This window comes from Equus quagga, chromosome 3 (assembly GCF_021613505.1).
Source record: "Equus quagga isolate Etosha38 chromosome 3, UCLA_HA_Equagga_1.0, whole genome shotgun sequence".
In the NCBI taxonomy this organism is placed as follows: Eukaryota; Metazoa; Chordata; class Mammalia; order Perissodactyla; family Equidae; genus Equus; species Equus quagga.
Window position 1 is genome coordinate 135,897,383 of NC_060269.1, and position 22,456 is coordinate 135,919,838.

Consider the following 22,456-nt stretch of genomic DNA (forward strand, 5'->3'; position numbering starts at 1 on the left):
GGAGGGCGGAGGAGGGCGGCGTCCCCGAGGGCGGCCCGCGCCTGCCGGAGGAGGCCATGACCAGCGACCGCACCGAGAGCGACTGGCAGGGGCTGGTGAGCGAGGTGAGGCCGAGGCGCCGGCCGGCAGGATGCGCCGCGCCCCCGGAGGCCGAGCCGGGGCGGGGACACAGCCGGCGGCCGCGGCGCGCTGCCCCCCGCGCCCCCCGCCAGGTGCGCCGTTCCTCCCGACTTCCCGGGCTGCCCGGGCGCCACGTTCTCCCGCGCCATCTGGTGCCAGCCTTTGGGGAGGGGCCTTCCCTCCGGCGCGGGGATCCGGAGGACAAGGAGCCAAGCCCCACCTGCCGTCCTGGTCACCACTGTTTTGCAGCCGAGCGATTGGACGCCCAGGGCTGAAGCGGAAAGGTGGTGCCAGGGGGGAAATCCGGGTCCTGGGGTGACACCCGGGCCAGATGGAATAACCTGCAGCAGAGGTTTGGGTGGGGGAGTCAGAGGTCCTCCGTAGCCGTCATTCATTCACTTATTCAGTTCAATCAACACATGTTTACTGCGGGCCTACTGTGTGTAAGGTGGTGGGCCATTTCTCAAAGGACTGAAACAGGCGCAGAAGTCATTCGAATTGTGGGAGCAGAGAACACCAAGCCCCCCAAACTATTTTGTCATAAACCCACCTGAGGTCCACTTTTGCATTCCCCCCTGCCCCCGCCCCCCCCCCCGCCGTGAGAGGGAGCGCTGGTGTCTCCCTTGCTTGTTCTGACTTACCGCCGTTTGCGTTTGCGATGACAGCTACTCATGGTACCTAGCCATGCTGACCATCCCCCAGAAATCCTCCGTTCTCTCCCTCCTGAGAACCATCCCCCATCCCCAAGGCAAACTTGGGGCTTCTTTTTCTTTACTCCTGTGCACACACTGCAGGGTGTATGGTTTATTCGCTTCCTTCCCTTGTGGGGTGTTGGAAGGGAAACCCTGTGCGTCTTTCTCCTTTAGTCATTTTCTGGGCCTTCAGGTCAGTCTGAAAACGGTCGTTATTGTCCAGTATGTGCAAAATCTTGTATTTCTGAAGAAGAATGAGATGTCGTAGCTTCTCCCTAGTTTAGTTTGGTTACTCCTGGTCTAGTAGTTGAAAGCGCCTAACCGTACAATATTCTGATATACTGTATTGCAGCCTGGCCCCATCTCCTCTAACTATCAGGCTTTATGTCAAGGGACAGATCCTCGGGGGATCTTTTCTCTTAGCCCATCAAGAATCAGACCCAGTAGTCAAGGAGGCTGGAGGTGGTTCTTCATGGAAGTCCAGTGTCAGGCCCTGAAATAGGAGCGGAATATTCACTACTCTGTCAGGTACTTATCAGTTGCCTATTCGGGGTCAGGTACATTTCCCGGTGCTTGGGATTCTGTGGTGAAGAAGACAGAAACTCCTCTGCCCTCAAAGAACTCCTGGAGCATATGTATAGTTTGGGAGGAGAGTCACACAATAACACTAAGAGAGTACTAAAGAATGGAACCTGAAGGATGGAAAACCAAAAGAAGGAAGTGCTTAATTGCACGGATGTCCCTTGAGTGTGCTCCTCGGTGTTAGACTCACTTCTCCCTGGCACTGACCACACTGTATCTAGCCTAGTGGTCTCCCCACTAGGCTGTGTGTTTTATTTGGCTCTTTGTTCCAAGAGCCAACATACTGAGCCCCATACACAGCAGCTGCTCAAGAAATGCTTGTTGAATCAGTTAAGATCCTGAAATGGGTCTTTCAGGAGTTGTCTTACTCGTCCCAGCTGTTTCTCCAGAGTGATGCCTTGTTGCCTTCCACAGACGTTCATTAAAGGCGTGGGATGTGGAAGGCCCACAGGGAGGGGGAGGGGGTATGTGAAAATGAATACAACATGCTTCTCGCCTTCATCATAGCTAATGGCTATTACTTGAATCCATCCTTGATGCTAAGCATTCTTCGTGGTCTCATTCTCATAATGGTGTAAGGTAGGAATTACTTCTAGTTTTACAGGTAAGGAGGCTGTGGCTCAGTCAGGCTAAGGAACTTGCTCAGAGCCTCACAGCTGGAGGGGGCCAAATTTAAACCCTGGTCTGTCTGACTCCCCAGCCTGGGATCACCAGGCCACCCTTTGTATTTTAATCATGAATTCATCTCTCCGTATCTTCCACTAGACAGCAGATTCCGCAAGGAGGGGACCATGTCTTGTTCATCTCTGAATCCTCAGCAGCTGGATTAAGTGTTTCTCAAAGTATAATCTATAGATCACCTGCATTAGAGTGGATTGAGTACCTCCCCCACAGATATATCTAAGTCCTCACTTTGGTCCCCCAACCCTCATGAATATGACCTTATTTGGAAATAGGGTCTTTATAAGTATAATCAAGTAAGGATCTCAAGATGAGATCCTCCTGGATTTAGGGTGGGCCTTAAATCTAATGACTAGTGTCCTTGTAAGAGAAAGTAAAGAGAGATTTGAGACACAGACATTCAAGGGAGAAGGTTCTGGGAAGACACCCAGAGGAAGACCATATGAAGATGGAGGCAGGAATTGGAATTATCCCACAACAAGCCAAGGAATGCCAGAGTTGCCAGCAGCCACCAGAAGCTGGAAGATAATCAATAACTTTATTTCCAAGATAAAAATCCTGGTCATCTCTCAGCCTACTGCCCTATGATAAACCGTGCCTGATTCAATTTCACTATTTGAATTTTGGTTAATTAATTAGATTGCAATCAACCTCATATTCCTTGAGTGTATTGTATGCACTGGCTGTGAGGCAGATAGAAAATAGTTAACCCTGGGCCTCTGCCCAAAGTACAGCCACTGTTTTGGAAGAGAGGGGTCAAATAGGCATATAGTCCTGCCCTGTGGTTAAGGGCACAGCCTTGGGTCTTGTTTTTTGACTGAGATCTGAGTGTGAGTCTTGGCTCTACTTCTTCCTTGGTGCTCATGATCAAAAGCCCAACCCAAGTGGTTCAGTGCAGAGGGAATTTATTGGCTGATGTTGTGGGTTGAATTGTGTCCCCAAAAAGGTATGTTCAAGTCCTAAGCCCCTGTACCTATGAATGTGAGCTTATTTGGAAATAGGGTCTTTGTAGATATAATCAAGTTAAGATGGGGTCATTTGAGTAGGCTCCTAATCCAATGACCAGTGTCCTTAGAGAAGAGGAGAATTTGGACACAGAGATGTACAGAGGGAAGACAATGTGAAGACACAGAGGAGAGAAGGCCATGTGATGAAAGAGGCAGAGATTGGAGTTATGCAGCTGCAAGCTAAGGAATGCCAAAGATGACTGGCAACTGCCAGAAGCTAGGAATAGGAGAGGAACGATCCTCCCTGAGAGCCTTATTAGGGAGCATTGCCCTACTGGCACCTTGATTTTGGACTTCTAATCTCCAGGACTATCAGAGAATTAATTTCTGTTGTTTCAAGCCACCCAGTTTATGGCAATTTGTTACTGCAGCCCTAGCAAACTGATACAGCAGGTGTGACTAATAATTCCAAGATAGGGGTGGCTTTGGGCACAGTTGGACTCAGCACTCAAACAGATGCTCTCTTTCAGTCTTTGGGTCTGCTAGCTGCCTGGCTTCAGTCTTACCCTCCCATCCTCTCAAGTTCAAGTCCAGAGGGGAAGACAGAGACTCTTACGTGGTAGATCCCATAAAACCCCAAGAGTCACTCTATTTGAACCCACTTAGATCCCTCGCCTGTCCTGGAAGAAATCGCTCAGGAGGGTAGTGATCTGATTGTCTTAGGCCTGGAGTTGTGCACAGAGCCCTGGCCAGACCACTTAGAGTGCGAATGTGGGTTGGGGCAGAAGAAGGGGAATGGATTCGGAGGGAGTCACGGCACCGTGCACTTGTCCGAGCCTTGTTTTCACATCTTTTTAAGTACCTACCTCATAGGTGTAATTGTGAGGATCAAATGAAGTAGTGCTTGTTAGTGCTTTGCTCTCTGCTTGGCAAGTTGTGAGTGTTCAGGACACGTTAGGACAGTGAGGATGAACCACAGGACGCAAGCTCAGGTGTTCATGAAATGAAAACTTTTGTATTTTGCTTATATCTTATATCTATTACATCTTAATATAGAGGACAAATTCTCATTGTAAGGGTGGTGGAAATGTAATATGGACTGGAGTTATACCTCTCTTTTCCCCTGAATTTGTATTTAAGTTCTAGGGGGCTTAATTAATACTCAGCCATTGGCAGGAATGATGGCAGGGGTGGGAGGGACATGCGTTTGGTCGGGGCTACCTTTGTTTAGCCATACTTTCCACATTTCAGTCTAGTGTCTGGTCATTGGTCACTGTTGTCCTCCCCCTTGTTCCATTCTCAGGCCTCTTCTGGCCCTTTGGCCACCTGTACCACACACATGCTACTTTGGGTGAATGAAGAACAAGATGATGCGTTGCTCCTTCATTGCTCTGGGCATAGGGGACTTTACTCTGTTGCCCAAGGTGGGGGCAAGGTCATATTCTGCTGCCCCTGCATCACTCTTGACCTTAGAGAAACTTTGGAAAACTGTTGTGCAATTGTCTGCATAGATGCACCACACAACACCAGGCTGGGTCCAGGGAACTTGGGATTATTTTTTCCTTCCTAGGAAAGAAGGGTGTTTTTGTTAGGGTAAAGTCTAAGCCACTATAACAAAGATCCCTACTCTCAAAATATGTTTTAAATGAGGTAGACATTTAAGTCTCTTTCATGTCACAGTGTGGTGCTCCTGCTCATGAGTCCTTTAAGAACTCAGGTTTCTTTCATCTTGTTGCTCCACTGTGTCTTATGTGGTGGTCCTCAACTGTGTGGTTAAAGCTGGGTTGGTGCCATGTTTTTGTCCCAGCCCATGGGAAGGGGGAAAGAGAGAGAGAGGAAGTCCAGGGCAAGGGGCTTTTCTTTAGTTAGGGGTGACTAGAAAGCTGAGCATATCACTTCTGCTCACATCCCATTGGTCTGAGCATGGCCACGCCTTGCTGCAAGGGAGGCTAGGAAATGCAGTGTTTAGCTGGGAGTACCCAACTTAAATTTGGGGAGATTCCATTAAAAAGTAAGAAGGGTATATAGTATATGAAAAAGACAACCCATGAAAGACAAAAAAAAGGATAAGTTGGACTTTACCAAAATTAAAAACTTCTACTCTTTGACAGACTCTTTTAAGAAAACGAAAGGACAAGCCACAGACTGGGAGAAAATTTGTGCAGCACACATATCTTATATGCAGATTTATAAACAACTCTCACAACTCAATAGTAAGAAAACAAACAACCTAATTTAAAAAATGAGCAAAAGAGTTAAATAGACACTGCGCCGAAGAAGAGATTCAGATGGCAAATAAATATAGGAACAGATACTCAATATCATCAGTCCTTAGGGAAATATAAATTAAAATCACAACAAAATGCCATAACGCACCTATTAGAATAGAAAAACAAACCAATAAAAAAACGGATAAACTGAGTGCTGACAAGGATGCAGAGCAGCTGAACGTCTCATCTGTTGCTGGAGGAATGTAAAACGGCACAGCTACTTTTGACAACAGTTGTCCAGTTTCTCATAAAGTCAAACATGCACTTAACCAAACCCATCAGTCCTACCCCTAGGTATTTACCCAATAATGAAGACACATGTCCACAGGATTCCATGTAAAGGATTCCTGCTCATTGTTAAGATGGAACAGAACTACTGATCCATGCAAAAGTATTGGATGAGCCTTAAAAACATTTGTTAAAGAAGCCGGAGATCAAAGGTACCTACTGTAAGATTCCGTTTATGTGAAGTTCTTGAAAAGGCACAACTAAAAGGACAGAAAACAGATCGATGGTGTCCAGAGCCTAGGAGTGGGGTGAGTGGATTGACTCAGAGGGACCCGAGGGAACTCTTTGGAGTGATGACATATTCTGTGCCTTGATTGTGCTGATGGCTACATGACTGTATTGTTACAATTCCTGGAACTGGACACCTGAAATCGATGAATTTTTCTCTATGTAAATTATGCCTCAATAAACCTAATTTTTTAAAAGGGGGGGAAATGGATATTCAGGACAACCATTGCCGTAGAGAGCTTTATTCCTTACCTCTCCAGTTCCCCAACTCATCAAGTTTCCATCACAACTAGCCATGCCCCCCCTACCTCAGTTCCTGGTCCTACTCTGCTCTCCCCACCCCAGGCTGGTTAGGCAAAGCTCACTTTTCATTCCTAGAGACTCACTGATACCCAGGCTCTCCTTTGCACTCTGGTTCTGCACTTCCCCAACTTTGGAGATCTTTTCTAGTCTTTTTGGAGGGTTCCTGGGGGATGGAGCTACTGGGGAGACTCATCTGTGCCCTGATGTATTAAGGACCAGGCTTTCAAAACTGAGAAGCCAATCACTTTGTCACCTGTGTTCTCCTGGGCCCTCAGTTCCTTGGCACATGAGGACAGAATGTCTGGCTTCTAATAAGGGAGAGTGGTATGTGGGGAGAAAGAGAGTAGGGGCTACAAGAAATGGAGCCAAGGTGGATAGCTAGGGGATCAGTTAATATTTCAAATATTATTCATGTTAATAATATTATTAAATGAAAAAAGTGCACAATAGTGAACAATATTATTTTAGACATGTATATAGGCAGCTGGTGAGGCTTGCAGTGGGGAAAAGCTGCTTAAAAGAAGTGGAACTTGAACTGGGTCTCTCCCCTTTGGCTGAAGAGGGCACAGGTGATCATGACAGGAAGCAGGCATGAGCACTGGACTGGTGGTTGGCCTTTGAGGAAATGCTCCAGATAAAGGCTGAAACCAGCGGGTTGAGGTATAGGAGAAATTGAGGTTGGTTAGCCAGGGTAGACCAGATGGTGAATGACTTCCAGAGCAAGACAGAGGGGTGTGCGCTAAGGTAGCTGGTAATAGAGAGGAACTGAATGCTTTTTTAGCTGGAGTATAAGTTGATGAAAATGCTTGGGATTTGTTTCCACTGACCTCAATAATCACTGAACCTTTATCATCTATGAGGTGCTGTGCCAGGCACTGGGGACATAAAGACAAATTTGGTAATTCTGCCAGGAATCAGGGAAAGGCAAGTTAAGCTGAGCAATCAGGAATCTAGTCTTTTCTGTCCCCGTCAACATTCCCAGTTACCACTATTGCTCCTAAGTCATAACCGCTTACCACATGGTTTTCCAACTGTTGGCTCTCTCTCCACTGGACCCAAAAGACCTCGAAGTCTTTGAAAGTTGGGACCACATGTTATTAATTTGTGACCTTAGCACTTAGTACTGTATCTTACCCTTTGTAAGTACTCAATAAATGTAGAATATATGAATTGTTGGATGCTTGAATAAATGAGGTGCTAAGGGAATATAGCATCAGTGGGAATAGAGAAAAAGGGGTGGCTATGAGAAGGACTTTAAAGGAAGACCCCTACAGGATTTCATAGCCAACTGGATTGGGAATATTAACTAGAATGAGTCCAAGAGTACACTTGATGGATGGCCAGAGAGTGGCGGTGCTGGGTATGACAGAGGGTTGAGGGGTGACTGAGTCTGGTGAGAAGAGAACGAGTTCCGTTTCGAATTCTGCATTGTTCAAAGTTTCCTGGGAGTACTTGAACTCTTGTGAGGCAAGCCGAGTGCTTACTGGGAAGGTTTTCGATGAGCAGCTATCTTCATAGTGGCAGGCTAATTTCAGAGTAAGTTTATTAAAATTAGCATGTGGGGGAAAGTGAGCACAACTGCTATTTTTAACTAATGGGATTCATGTTCTCTCCTGTGCAGGGAAGTTCGCATATGTGCTTCTAAAATTGACAATTTCTACTCTTATTATGTTAAAAAATTAATTTAGTGACTTTCACATTGAATAAAATACATTGGCTGAAGATTAGAAGAGGACTTTGGTTAGTCCCTGAATGAAAATGACCAGAGTGAGTGACATTTTCACTCACTGCCTGGTTTTCTACCAATAAAGCCATACCGGGGCTTTGGGAACCTCGTGGCAGAGGACTTTGCTTCGTGGCGAGTCTGCATCTTTCTCTGGCCCTTCAGGTAAAATGGTGCCAGTGGTAGGGGATACCTCTTTCCCAAGGAACATAAACCTTTGGTTGATTTTTTATTTTGAAGTCTTCCTGTTTTCATTTCACCTCTGCTAGTCTACTCTGTTTCCATTATTTTATGCTGTTTTGTTGTAACAAACATCTTAATTATGTTCAAGGTATCAGATCTTCAAGCCACTCTACCCTCTACACAACTATCCTATTAAGCCACTTAAAGAAAAAAAAACAGCACTTTTCATCCGGTCTTCTTACTCAGAAATGTTCAGTGGCTCCCCATTACTGGTATTCAAGGTCCTCCTCAAGTTGGCCTTGGCCTATCTTTCTAGCCTTTTGTTGCATTGCTCCCCTCATAAATTGGCTGCTCCAGCTAAACTGATCTGTCATGCATTCTGGCTTCTATCTTTTCTCACACTCTGACCGCATCTGGGTGGGCCTGCCACTTTTTCCCTGACCACAACCTTTATCAGTCCTTCAAGGTGGAATAGAAGCCCACATCCCTCCTAAAATCATCCATGACCACCCAACCTTGAAATGAGCTCTTTGTCTTGTTGCCTTACGTAGCTTACATTCCAAACCACTCATATAGTACTTACATGCTCCCTAAGAAAGGAAGAGACCTTCTCTGTGTGTGGAGTGTAACTCCTATGCAAGTTAGTGAGCTCCTAAGAGAAGGGACTGTAACCACTTGTGTTGAGGTAGGAGATAGGAATTCTAGAATGATGAGCTTCATGCTATGGCTCAAGAAGTATGGGACCTAAGAGACGATACTGATATAAGTGTCCCAGAACCAACTTAGTTCTGGCCACTTTGCGGGGCCTCTGCTTTGATTTCACATTCTCATTCCTGAAAAGAGTCCACAGATGTGCTTGCCAATCTATAGCTTTGTTAATGGCAGACACACAGGTGAGGGGGGTGGTCAGTGACATCAGGATGCATCTGTCACTGTGTTAGATTGGTTGGTTGACATGAGAAAAGCATGAAGCACAGCTCAGGGATATTTCAGTGGGGCAGGTGGACGGCAGGGGAGAAAGTCAGCATTCAGGGTACCAGACACATTGAACACTACTATGTGCGAAGCCTTATTCATGAGACAGTTATTCTCAAAGGGTTTACAGTCTACTGGTGATAGAGGATAGGGATAAGGTCCATACACTGTGACACACATTGTGATAAGCGCTCTGCAGGTCAAGGGGAAGTTAATTTAGATTGGGGGATTGAGGAAGGTTCTGATGAGGGTCACACTTGGGCCGGGAAGCTTGGGCAGGATTTCAGTAAGTGGAGATGTGAAGGAAGGGTGTTCTAGGCAGAAAGAATGGGCATAGCAAAGGTGCAGATGTGGTAAAATGCAGGGCTTGCTTGGGACATCCCAGATTGTCTGGTCCCTGGTTGGAGACACATGGTGAGATATGAGGTGTTGTTTGTTAGGCAGGCCTTGAATTCTCTGTTAGGGTACAGAGAGTGCTAGGGTCCTGAGTGTGGTCTCCATCCTGGAGGCGACATGATTGTACCCTCTGAGCAGGGGAGAAGTTACCTGGATGCGTTGGGAAGGTAACTGATCTGCTAAAAGTGTATGAGGGGCTGGATGAGGATGAGGGTTGAGCAGGATACAGAGGCCCATCTGAACCTGTAACTCTATCCCTCTGCTTTCATCCACTCTCAACCTACCTTAGTCTGCCTTCCACTCCTTGTTCGCTCCTGAAAATGTTCTTGCCACGGCCACCCAAGACCAGCCTCCTATTTGCCACACCCAGTGGGCTTTCTTCAGGCCTCAACCTGCTAGGCCTGTGCGGCCTCTGACACTCGTCTCTTCTTTCCCTACACGCATCTCTTCTGCTTCCCTCCACATGACCTCTGGATGTGTCCCCCAGGCACCTCACGCTCTGCCTGCCCTAAACAAATTCATCCTCCCTCTGCCTTCCGCCTTTGTCTTCCCTCTTCCCTTCTTCTATCCCATCTCAATTAGTGACATCATCATGGAGCCTTCCTCCCACCTTACTCCCCGCCATCTAATTCTTCATGAAGGTTCATATTTTCAGCTTTTGAACAAGTCCTTAAATAAGAGCTTCGTGTCGCCGTGCCCACCATCCTGCCGTGGCCCAGGCTGTCATTCACTCTCCCCAGAATATTTGCAACATCCTCTAAGATAGTCTTTCCTCCATGCCGTTACTGGAGTTGTCATTCTAAGCACTGAAATGATTTGTCATTCTTTTGCTTAAAGCTCTCTGATTGCTTTCCAAAGTGTGCAGAGTGAAAGCCAGTCCCTTAGTGAAACTCCAAGGCCCTCCTCCCTCCTTATTTCCAGTGGCTCCCCTAAAGTACCCTTATGTGCACCACCTTCCCCACTCTCCATAGCAGTCCTGACTGTTATCAGATCATTCCATTCCCTGAGGCGCCTCTAAGCCTTGGCTTGTGTCCAAAGGTGGCCTCCTACTCATACTTTAAAGCCCAGCTCAATTGTCTTATCCTGCACTTGAGTATCCTACCTCCCTTGGGCCTCAAGAGGTTGGGAAGAGAATGGTATTTTAGTTGGGAAAATGGCATAGGGGACTGTTGGCAGGATAAGAAGGCACGGTAGTGGGGTTCCTGAGGATGGAGGACCCTCAGAGAGGTGGGTGGTCAGCAATGTTAGGCACAATCCTAGGCACATGGTACTTAGCAGGTACGTGTGGAAGGAAGGAGGGAAGGGAGGGAGGGAGGGAAGGAAGGAGTGAAGGAGGGAAGGAGGGAGGAAAAGAAAAAGAAAGAAGGAAGGAAAGACAGTTCACCTTGCCATTTCCGACATTATCTTTGAAGCCAGCCCTGCTCACTTCCAGCCTCTCCTCCAGACTGGTCATGGCCCTGAGGGAGCTGGGAGTGAGTGTCCACCTGGCCTCAGCACATGTCCAGTGTCCTGGCCAGTTTCCTGGTGTCCTGGCCAGCTACGTGGCTCAGGCTACAGTGGATTATATAAGTCACCAAGCTCCACCAATAGGCAGCTACATCGTCCTGGGAAAATCTCCTGATTTCCCCAAGACTGCAATTTCTCTGGACTTCATACAATGAGGATAATAATACCTGCCTTGTGTCTCTCACCCAAGATGAGGATAAAGCGAGATGATGTATGGGAAGGTGTGTTTAAAGTCCCCGACCCTCTGCAGCTGAGGTGGTGGTCCTGTCCTTGCCTGGGCTGGAGGAAAACCCAGACCAGCGCTTCCGAGATGCTTCTGCAGAGGGAGGTGATGTGTCAGCTGCTGGCTGTCAACATGATGCCATTGAAAATTCATATTGATGGGGCACAGATTGACGTAGCTGCTTGCTCTGCCATCTGCAGACCCCACGACCCAGCAATATTGGAGGTGGCAGGGATGGGACTCCCTTTTTCTAGCCAGTTCCAATTTGCTTTTTAATTTGCTCCAGCTTGGTGAGTGCTGTCAGGGTCAATCTGTAACCTTTCCTTCTTTCCCAACAGTCTCCAGCTTTGCAGGCTACTCAATCAATTCCTGGGCACCTTCCTTTTCTGTGGCCTCTTCTGCTCTCCCCTTATTCACCTTCTGACTTTATACCGCTCTTAACGTCCACCATCCAGTCTCCTACCCGAGTTGCTCAGCCTCCACAGTTGTACCCCTCTTTGGTCTTCAGTCATCTGCTGGCCCCTTACTTGCCTCTTATTAAGCTGACAGCAGTGCTGGGGAAAGACACAGCACTTGCTCACAGAGACCTAACAGTAACCTCCCGCCTGGATTCTCACAGGTGCCTCCTCCTCAGCCTGCCTCCTCCTGCAGCTCTTCCTGCCTGACCAAGTGCCTGGAAGCAGAACTCCTATCCTCCTATCCTGACCCTTCTCTACTCAACATCGCCCCTGTTGGCTCTCTCTGTGGCTCAAACTCTGTTGTCATTTAAAGCCTTTCTTAGTTTCATCCAAACCAAGCATTCCAGCCTTATTCTGTATTTCTCCTTTTCACATGTCCTGTGCTCCTGGCAAACAGAACCACTGCAGGTTTCCACACGCCTGGCCTTTACTCCGGCTGTGCCCTCTGCCTGGAACTCTTGTTGTCTTGTCCTCACTGCTCTTTCAAGGCTTGGTCAGGACCACCTCGCCCCCCAGCCGAAAGCTCTCTTGCCTTCTGCAATCCCACAGCGTCTAGGCACATTCCTGTGACCAGTGTCTCCCTGGCCGCCTGACTTTGGAATTATTTCTGTACATGCCTCGCCTCCAGCCTGGAGATACTTGGAGCAGGAACAGGTCGATTCATGTTTGAATCTCCCACTGTGCTCAGCGCAAAGTCCTGAGTGTAGTGAACAAATCTAAAAGAGATGACAAACCTATTGGTTTCTCCGTTAATACTTGAATTGAAAAAGTACTGAATTAAAACAAGGACATCCATTTCTTTTTTGGTCAGAACAACATTTTCATCCATTTCTTTCCCCAAAGTCCCCTTATATCCATTTCATCTCACAGACCTTCTGACTTTGAAGATATAGATTGTGATCTTTTAAAGCTAGTAAGTCAAATCTCCTTTTAATAAGCTCTAAGGGATTTATGAATTTACTAGAAGCCAATTCCCCCCTCCCTTCTTTTCCTTCCTTTCTTCCAAACTCAAATTTTATTGTGTGAGATATATTGCTTGAAAAGAGTCAGGCAGAAGCTGCGGGTGGGAAATCATTTGGTTATAAAGAGCTACTTTCTATAATGGGCTCTGACCTGTATCACAGTGTGTCTGAACATACGCCAGCCTCTAACTCTGCTCTGGACTAGAATTTAAGCTTGCTCCTATGTTATTTGCCACCCACGGTTGACTCTCATGCAAAGAAATTGTGCAATTTCTTTGGTGCCTATGGTCATCTTTTCATCATGAGAAATAATAGACAAAAATAACTCCTTACGTTCATCTCTCTTCCACTGATATTTAAGAGGATTTACCATGTCCCAGACACTTTGCTAAAAGTTGGGGTGCAAAACCCAACAGGATGTTGTCACCTTCCTCTACATCCCCTTATCTAATCCTCATAACCACCCTGCCCGTTAGAACAAGCAGAGGGTAGTGTCCTCATTTTATAGGCAAACAGTCATTCCGAGTGTTTATGAAATGTTCAGAAATGCAGAGCCCTTTTTTATGGTCACTCGGCAAGAAGCCAGCGTGTGGAGCTAGTCCTGGTGGCTTCAAGTCAGATGTTTTCCCACCGGGAGCCCTGGGTTCAGACCCTCTGCACACTCACATCAGCTGACCTAGTGCTAAACCCAAGAACTTGAGCTAAAAAAAGAGACTTTGGGGGTCTGGTTCCAGATTCCTGCTCAGACTTCAATAGAGGCTGGACGTTGAGCAGAAGTGGTGTCAGTTGACTTGCAGATATGACCATGTCCTGTGGTGGCTGGAGGCAGGTGCACCAGCTGACCCTCCCTATCTGAGCAGAGGCTCCGAGGAAGAGAGAGAATCTAAGAAGTTCGAGGATTCACCTTCCCACCCCCTCCTGCTTCACCCCAGTGCAGAGACCCTCCTTAGGCAGCTGCGGGGGCCCTGCCCTTGACGGCCTGAATCTATGAAAGAGGAAAGGTTTAGGGAGAAAACTGAGTGGCTGAGGGTATTACCTATAGATCATGAAACTTTGGGTCACGGTGGATTTAATTTTAAACATCTGAGTGATATAAATTCACTACATGCCCCCAAATTCAGAAAACATAGATAGATTTAAAAGGAAAAACTATAATTCCAGTATCTAGAGCTGACTGCTGTTAATATTTTAGTGTATAACCTTTCTGAAATTTTCCCATGCCTTTCTTTCCAAAGCTGAGTTTATATTGTATGCTTTTTTCTTTTTTCATTTGTATTGAGGCTAACACATGAACGGTGAATGCACACAGTGAATGCTAGATGCATTTTTACATGTGCAGGCACCTGTGTAACCACCACCCAGATCGAGATGTGGAACATTCCGAGCTCCCCAGAAGGTTCCCTATACCCTTGACCAGTCATCACACATCCCTATCCTGAGGTAACCATTATTCCGACTCCTCTCACTCAATGCTGTTTATATAACTTGTTCTTTTTCCTACTCAGCAGTAAGTAGTGAATAGTTTCCATGTCACTAAATCAATGTCATCGTCATCATCAGCATCACCAGCATCATCATCATCATCATCACCATCAGTCATGGTGGCAGCATAGGATCCCGCGGTACTGACAAAACACACATTTGCTGGACTTTGAGCCAATGTCTTAGAAATACTGATTGTCTTGTTTCCCACCATCAGAAAACCCAGATGTCTGACATCAGGGGTTCTATTCAGCTCTAGAACAGGCTGCAGGGTCAGTGACTCCAAGATTTCCCTGTGTTTTTTTGCAAGGCCTGCTTGTGCCTTCTCTGCTCCCTTAGTTTCTTCGAATACATGTGTATTATGCAGAACATCCCAAGAACCACCCCTGTGTGTGTTGGAAAAGGCACCTCGCATCCCAGCACGCAGTGTAAAGGTTTTTACAGGAGAGCAAATTCTAGATGCTAGTTCATCCCATTCCTCAATTTCTTTCAAAAAATTCATTTTTAAAGAAGGAGAGAAATTCATTGGAAAATTTAAACACCTGGGTTTACAGAGAGGTTCTTTTAAGATGACATGGTGAGCAAGGAAAAAAGCTGTTTTGATTGCTGGGATCATTCCTGAAGACACTGACAAGGAGAAAACTTCCACGCGTCTCCCAGAAATAGGCTCCTCCCTGGCTCTGAACGGTTGGGTCTTGATCATGAAGGCGTGAACCGCGCACGTCTGGGAACCCTCCCCCGTTTCATCCCGTCTCACCCCGGTTTAGCTTTTGATTGTTTTATTACCACTGTGACTACGGCCACTACTCTGATTGCTACTTCTTCTCTTAGTTTCATCATTATTACTAATAGTCAAGTTATGTTGTTTCCATGTATTAAGCGCTTGTTGTATGCCAGGCACCACACGAAGCATTTTTCACATAAGGTTCAGTGCAGGCACATGTTTGAAGGAAAAAGGATACATTATATCGAGCTCTTTTTAGTGTGCTGAGTCTTGTGCTGGATGCTTTATAAATGTGATTTCATTAATTCCTCACAACAGCCTGGGAGGCAGCTAGAGTTACCATCGTGGGATAGCTGTGGTCAGTACAACTAAGAGATAAGTAAATGTAAGAGAATATGCGAGTAATGCAAGAGCTGGGATTTGAACCCTAGGTTTTTCTGATTCCAAAGTGTGTGTTTTTCCCACTCTTCCACAGCATTACCAAATGAATGAATGAATCAATGAATGAGTGGACAACCAGCCTGGTACGGTGATGTATTCATTTTTAGGAGGTACATATTTTGAATTATGGAGCCAGAAGGAAAATACTCTTTCGTTTAAACTCTATTTAATACCTTGATATAGTACTTATATACTTTGGTGTTGTGGATAGCCAATGTCACTTGTCAATGGTGACATAGGGGTCTATTATGAATTTGATTACATTCTTACATTCTAGGTGCCATATTTCCTCAATTTCAGTTGTTTGGGTGTATCAGTATATTATTTAGGATTAATCATAATGTAATACTAGAAGCAACAGAGATTTCAAGAAGATAGAATTTTCTGTATTTCTCTTTCAAGTACAATAAATTTGGAGGAAGTCAGCTCAGGGCTGATACGGCAGCTCACAGTTTGTCTGGGATCCAGGCACCTTCTGTTTACTCCATTCCAAGTGAGTTTCCATTTTGTAGACCAATATATTGCTAGAAGTAGGATGATGTAAAAAAGGTGTGCTCCTCCCTTTAAGGAAACTTCCCAGAAGTCCCACAGGACACTTCTTCCATCTTATTGGCCAGCACTTTCACTATATATGAGGGATCATAGTAGTCCCTACCTCATAGGGCCTCCTTGTGAGGACCAAATGGCTAATGTGTGTAAAGTTCCCAGAACAGTGCCTGGCACACAGTGAGTGGTAGAGGAGGCTCTGCCGTCTGTGTTTTGACTGATGCTTCTGTGGTCATATCTGGGATCTGGGCCCATCAGGCTTGGTAGATCTTTCCCAAGGACTTGTTTTAAGTACTTTGGTCTTTGTACCCTCCCATACAGTGTGGACAGCAGCTAGTCCTGATGATATCCATGAAGATGATGATCATGGATGATGATGATGATAAAGATAACCTCTCAGTAAATGCCAGTTACATGCGAGTTACTGGGCTAAATACCTTGTTTCATTCTCTCCTTTAATCTTTCACAAACCCTATGAGGTAGGTACAATCGTGGTCTCCATTTTACAGATAAGGCGTCTTAGCCTCAGCAAGAGATGGATGATTTTGCTCAAAGTCATTTGGCTAGATGTGGCCGGGCGGGGGTTAGAATCCAGGATAGTCTAACCTCCAAGCTCAGGGTCTTAAGTGGGATATCCACTGCCCTCCATATCCTTTTAGGTCTCTGCCTGTGAAATTTCGTCTCCTTTTGGAGGGACTGGTCACATATTTAGCAATTTGTCTCAACACTTCTCTCTTTAGATCCTGATTATCACTGAATTTGCTTTACTGAAAGAGCCCAAACTTTGACATTACCTGCATCAGTGATGTCTATGTGCCTTTTTCCAAGGAATTTTTTAAGTGTCATGTCTTAATTCTGTACTTGCAGAAGAGAAAACTGGAATAACCCTTTTGTTGTTGTTGTTTTGTTGAGGATGATGGCTCTGAGCTAACATCTGTTGCCAATCTTCCTCTTTTTCGCTTGAGGAAGACTGTCCCTGAGCTCACATCTGTGCCAATCTTCCTCCACTTTGTATGTGAGATGCTGCCACAGCGTGGCTCAATGAGTGGTGTGTAGGTCTGCGCCCAGGATCCAAAACCATGAGCCCTGGGCCTCAGAAGCGGAGCTTGTGAACCCAACCACTATGCCACCAGGATGGCCCCTGGAATAACCCATTTTATTGTCATTTAAATGCTCTCCTGATGAATGATGATGACAGACATAGTGGTGGTGGTGGACAAACTGTCAAGGAAAGCAATTAAATTTATGCCACTGTTGCCCTCTGTCTGTTGGTGATGTGTAGCCAGTGAGGATTTTGCCATCTTCTCTGAAAGCCGTAATTCACTCAGAGCAGCCATAGGAGCCTTTTGCTAACATAATCAACCTATGTGCACAGTTACCAGCCAGAGAAACAGACCTGGACAAAGTCCTCGCCTTAAGAAGCATTTCCAACTTAGTCTGGTCTCTGAAATCTCCAGTGATTTGAGTCACCAGGATTGCACACCCACTCCTGTTCCAGAATGAATCTCCACCTAACTTTTCCCTGTGGGACTGAGTTCTGAACTGACAGTTCTTATTGAGGAAAATTTCTCAGTGATCAGTACTGTCTGGAGTTGGTGGAAAGAAAGTGAGAACAACAAAGATGAAGTACGGGAGCGAATTAACGGTGCTCAGAAAAATATGAGCAAGGCGTAAAGAGAGGGAAAAAACAGCTCCCAGCCAAAGCTTCAGATGGGGAGACCTTCATCCTGTAGGCGGAAATTTGAGCCCAAGTGGCCCTTTAGCAATGACTCCGTGGTTCTCATCTGGAGAGAACCACTGGGGGAGATGTAATGATCACGATTGGTTGAAATCTTGGCAGATGGTGCTAAGAGCTCTGTTTCCTTGGATAATTAAAATGGTGATGGATTTGCCTGGCTGATTTCAAGATCTCTAGTCTGCAGATGACTGCCTTTTGGGGCAGACTGGGCTGGAACACCTCCTTGCTGTAGAGCATCTGCATCTGACTCAGGGTCAGAGCGATGGGAGCCAGGGAACAGTCCCACAAATGCTCCACCTTCAGTTGAGTCTTCGTCTTGAGCACTTTGGCCCTCTTATGGAACTATTCATCCCAGCAGGGGGAGAATATTTTTCAGAAAGGCAGGGTCGGCTGACAAACTTAGAAATGGAGATTGCTTCCTTTCTTTGATTAGGACAGAGTTCTTTGAATTACTGTGATAATTAATAACATTGGTGCCTTTAGAATTTATGGAGTGCTTTTTCTTTTTACATGCATTGTCTTATAGAATCCTTATGACTCTTCTGTGAAAGAGGCAGGGCACTGTGGCAGAAAGGGCCTGGAGCAGGCCTGGGTTCAAATCCCACCTTTGTCACTTACAAGCAGCAGGATTTTTTTTTTCTCTTCTGCCTCTTAGAGCCTCAATTTCTTCATCTGTAAAAGGGGGTCATAACATCTAACTTTTGGGTTGTGACGAGGATTAGTGATTTATATACAGGAAATACCGAATTGTGTCTGGCACCCAGTAGCCTCCAAAATACGGCTGGTATTCCCATCATCATTATAGAAGAGGAAACTGAAATGGAGAGGGGGCGAGGCCCAGAGTAGGTGATGGCAGGAAAACCCACCTTCCACTGTGAATCCCAGGTGCTGTGTTCTTCTGTTAGCGATGCCTTTGTCTCTGTATCTCCCAAGTTCCCTTTTGTTAAAGGACAATCCAGGGCATCAGTTCTAGTTTGGCAGATGCCACCCCTTAAGCCTCTCAGAACCTCGTGATAAAGTGGCAGCAGTGCTGTGGTCCTCTCTGCCTCATGGTGTTCAGGGGCAGATCTGAGAAGCTGAGAGCTGATGGATGTGCAAGGGGAGCTGTAGCTCATCAATAGTGGGGGTTTAGGGTCTTTTAATGGTTTCTTTTGAGACAAGGGAAGATGAGCCACAGCAGTTTTACAGCTTTTAAAGACAGTTTGACCAAAACATTGTCCATGCTTTGCTGGCTTTTTCCTACTACCCGGCCCACCAGAAAAGCCCTCTGCAACTGAATTGAATTATTATCACATAATCAAGTAACCAGCGAATCTACCATCATATTCCACATGTGACTGTTATGTCTTATAATATGTCATTGCATACGTGAGTGTTGGTGACATGGGCTGTCACCTGTATGCGGCATATCTCAGGCTCCTGGCAACCTGGATGGAAAAGGGAGACCCTCAGATGCATGGGTAATTTTAATGCCCCATCCTGAACACCTGATTCCTGAAACAAACCAGAATCGCACGCCCCGCCATCAGCATCTCAGCCCGAGGCAAGGTCGGATCAGCCTCGCTCTGGGAGAGAGCAAATTCACTCTTGGCAGCAATGACTTTTAAAAATATGTGCTCTCTTCAGCAAATGAGAAGGGATTTTCTAGCCCATTTATGGCCAACTATAAGGAAAGCCAATCTACAAGGAAAGCCTTGCATTTCCCCCTCATCTTTATAGGCCTGAAAAGAACAGGGTCACACTCATTGGAGAGTGCAGACTGACGGTGGGGAGAGGGAGGAAAGGAGAAATAACAGGCATGCAAGGATTGAAATAGATATTCAGGCAAACCTTCCTTATTCAAAACTTCAGTTAACCAAGACTGTCAGTGAATTTCACATACCCCCCAGCTACTGTAGTTCACATTATAAACTCGTCCAATTACCTGAAATCTCACTTAACTTAAATTTCAGCACATCCCCTGGGGCATCCAAATAATCAAAGTTTGCCTGTCGTGAGTAATCCTGGAGACTCCTGGAGACTCCGAGAAAGATAGATCATAAAAAAAAAAAAAGTCATCTTACAGAATGGCATTAGGATCATTAAGTTACCAACCTGAAATTGCTGAAATTTTATCTAAAAATTACAGAGGTGAACACAGAGTTAGAAGGCGGCTGTGGAAATGCTGAGGGAACTGTTCCATTGGAGACTGGGGTGCAGACACGGACAGGAAGGGCGCCAGCGAGTCAGCCGTGCGTGGCTGGGACGGCCGCAGGCTGGAGGACTTCAGCACAATGCACATCTGCGCGTGCTTAGCCCCACGTGGCGTTTTACTCTGTAGATGCCCAGCTCGGTCTAGCGAGGTTAAGTATACGTGTGTCTCCAGGTGACAGTCCCATATGCCTGTCTCAAGTGGTGAATCTGCAGGACTTCAAAGGATGAAGGCTGTGAAGGGAGTATATGCCCATGTGATGTAGAGAAGTGCTGAAAATGAAGTTCAATACCAGTGCCACTTTGATAGTTCTGTAGGAGCTACCCTGTGGTTTACGTAACTGGACTTTTTTTCTAAACATGATACTGAAATGGGATTTAAAGATTTAGGCTTAATAATAAATTGATGGCTATGTTACTAAAATATATATATTACATGTATACATTTATAATATATATACAAATAAATGTATAGTATACATATTATATATAATATATGCATATATATTTTTTCAGCTTAGTGGGAACTGAAATTCATTTATTTCTCAAATACTCTTTGGGCACTCACTCTGGGTCAGGAGCTGTGCTCGGCTCAGGAGATGCAGAGGTGAATGAGTCAGACCCCGGCAGCAAAGAGGCCTCGGTGTGGGGAGGTGGACAGGTGGGCAGGTGCTGTGGTGCAGTGTGATGCTCTCATCAAGGGGTACCCAGAATGCTGTGCAACCACTGGGAGCCAGCTCTTACTCTGCCCAGGGAGTAGCCAGGGGCTTCCCAGACAGGGACTTGTGAGCTGGGTCCAGGACAGACAAAAAAAGAGAGGGGTGAGGGACGGTGAGCATGGGGGGTGCAGTAGGAGGGGCTGATGGAAACGTGGTGGGTAGGAAAAGTCAGAGAGGTGCATTGTGGCCAGATTTTGTTGGGCTCTTGTTTGCCAGTCTCCTTAAAAAAGATATTTTTGAAAGAAGAGTGGCAGGACGTGATTTATGGTTTTCAAAGGGACTGATGCCTGGACTAGACAGGTAGAGGGAGAAAAGAAGGCTGTCATGGCCAGAGGTCACTGGGCAGGGCAAAGTAGGGCTTCTGGGAGTGAAGGGAGTGCCTTATTTGAGGATAGAGAAGTTATGTTGATGGTTGAACGCTGTTTCCCTAAAGCTGCTTATTGGATGGGAACGGAAGTATTCCTGGATGGAGTAGGAAGAGGGCAGTGACAGTAGAAGGTAGAGGGGAGACCAGAGGAGGAAATACCTCTACAGGGAGAGTGAGTCAGCAGTTGAGAAGTTTCTAAATTATTCCTAAACATGAACCCTTCAGCCACCTGTGTTTATCATCACACTGAGAAGCCTTTCAGAATTAGCAGGCCATGTTCTTGCAGCGGCTAATGAGAACTAGCTTGATCCCATCTGTAAAAGTCACCAAGGACCGTGAGTCATTGTTGATGGAGAGGGTCACCTGGCGGAGAGGGCCCCTCCCTGACACCCCAGCTACCTTCATCTCTCCCAGCAGTTATCTGGCTATAAAGCCATCCAAATAGTAATGTAGTATGTCAGATAGTCATTTAATTATTATGATCTTCCATGTAGCAATTATGACTTGCTTTATTGCACATAACAGTAAATGGGTAGATAAAAGCCACTCAGCGGTGGAAACTGTGTGTTTGGGTTCTTAAGATGATAAGCATAAGGCTACCTTTGTGGTGTTTGTGTGTGGGCATGAATGAACATCAACAAATGTGTTATGACCTCTGCTTTAAAAGTATAAATGAAATGCCATTCAAAAGAAATCTGTTTTTGAGAGGATAATAAAAATATTTCATGATATCTAGTATACATGCCAAAAACTGGGCATGTTTTACCAAGTTTATTCCATTCACATTTCACTGATTACCCAGGATGCTTGGTGTGTGTTTTTTTCCTTTCTCCAGTTGGTAGGTATGTACCCCGCTGTATCCACGTACACCTCACCCTTGTGTGTGTATTTTTGTGCACAGGCTCAGAAGTTAATGACAATAGAAGGAATTGTTATTAAATGGCAGCCATTTCTTTTTCAACCTCTGTTCACAAACCACTAGAAGGGGATCCTGAGCCCGGTTGAGAAATAAGCTCAGTAGAATGGATTCTACCTCGGTTAGTCAGGTGAACATTTGTTTTTTTCTTACTCCCCAGCATTTATTTCTCTTTGTCAACAGCACCCTAGTTTGGAGGGCGTTATCACTGCATCCAGTCTGGAGGGACAGCAGACAGGTGTCCTGTCCTCCCCTGGGCGAAGGATGGCACAGGAACTGCTCTAGGTCAGTGGGAGACACTCTTGACAGAGAGACGAAAACTGAAACATAAGGGCTTTCACTTCTACCCTGTTTGGTGGTCTCTAACTGACCTTTTTTGCACTGAAACCTGGTGGTTCCTGGTCCTTCCTCCAGACTCCAGAGTCACCTCACTGCCTACTCTTTTTAAGTCCACTTCTCTATCTTCCTGCTGCTGCTGAGTGCCAGTATCCTTCCGATACATTCCTATGTTAGAGTGTGGTAACTGTTGCTTACAACCAAAGGGTCCTAATCGATGTATGCAGAGAACAGTCTGGCCCTGCCACTTTTTTTCTTGGTGATGAAGGATAAATTGGCCTCTTTGAGCTTCATCATCCTCATTTCTACAATGGGGCTAATCAAATAACTTACTTCATAGGCGCCCATATGGATTAAATGTGATGTTTCAAGTGGAGCATTTAGCACAATTTGGAGAATGGTAATGTTCACTAAATAGTGGCTGCTACACTTACTATTACAATCAAATAAAAGTCTTCTT

General features: G+C 45.8%; 1 protein-coding gene across 2 annotated transcripts in view; it reads left to right on the plus strand.

Annotated features, from left to right (window-relative positions):
- The first annotated feature begins 6 nt into the window (after nt 1–6).
- The window catches only part of CCDC149 (coiled-coil domain containing 149), a 99,161-nt gene continuing 76,711 nt past the window's right edge, over nt 7–22,456 (plus strand). The window contains exon 1 of one of the 2 annotated variants that reach the window (XM_046656270.1): nt 7–104. In XM_046656270.1, coding sequence (XP_046512226.1) covers nt 57–104 — 48 coding nt within the window. In that variant the 5' untranslated portion in view covers nt 7–56. Of the gene's footprint in view, nt 105–21,926; nt 21,946–22,456 lie in introns of those variants that run through there. The other variant, XM_046656271.1, reaches the window with a different exon arrangement.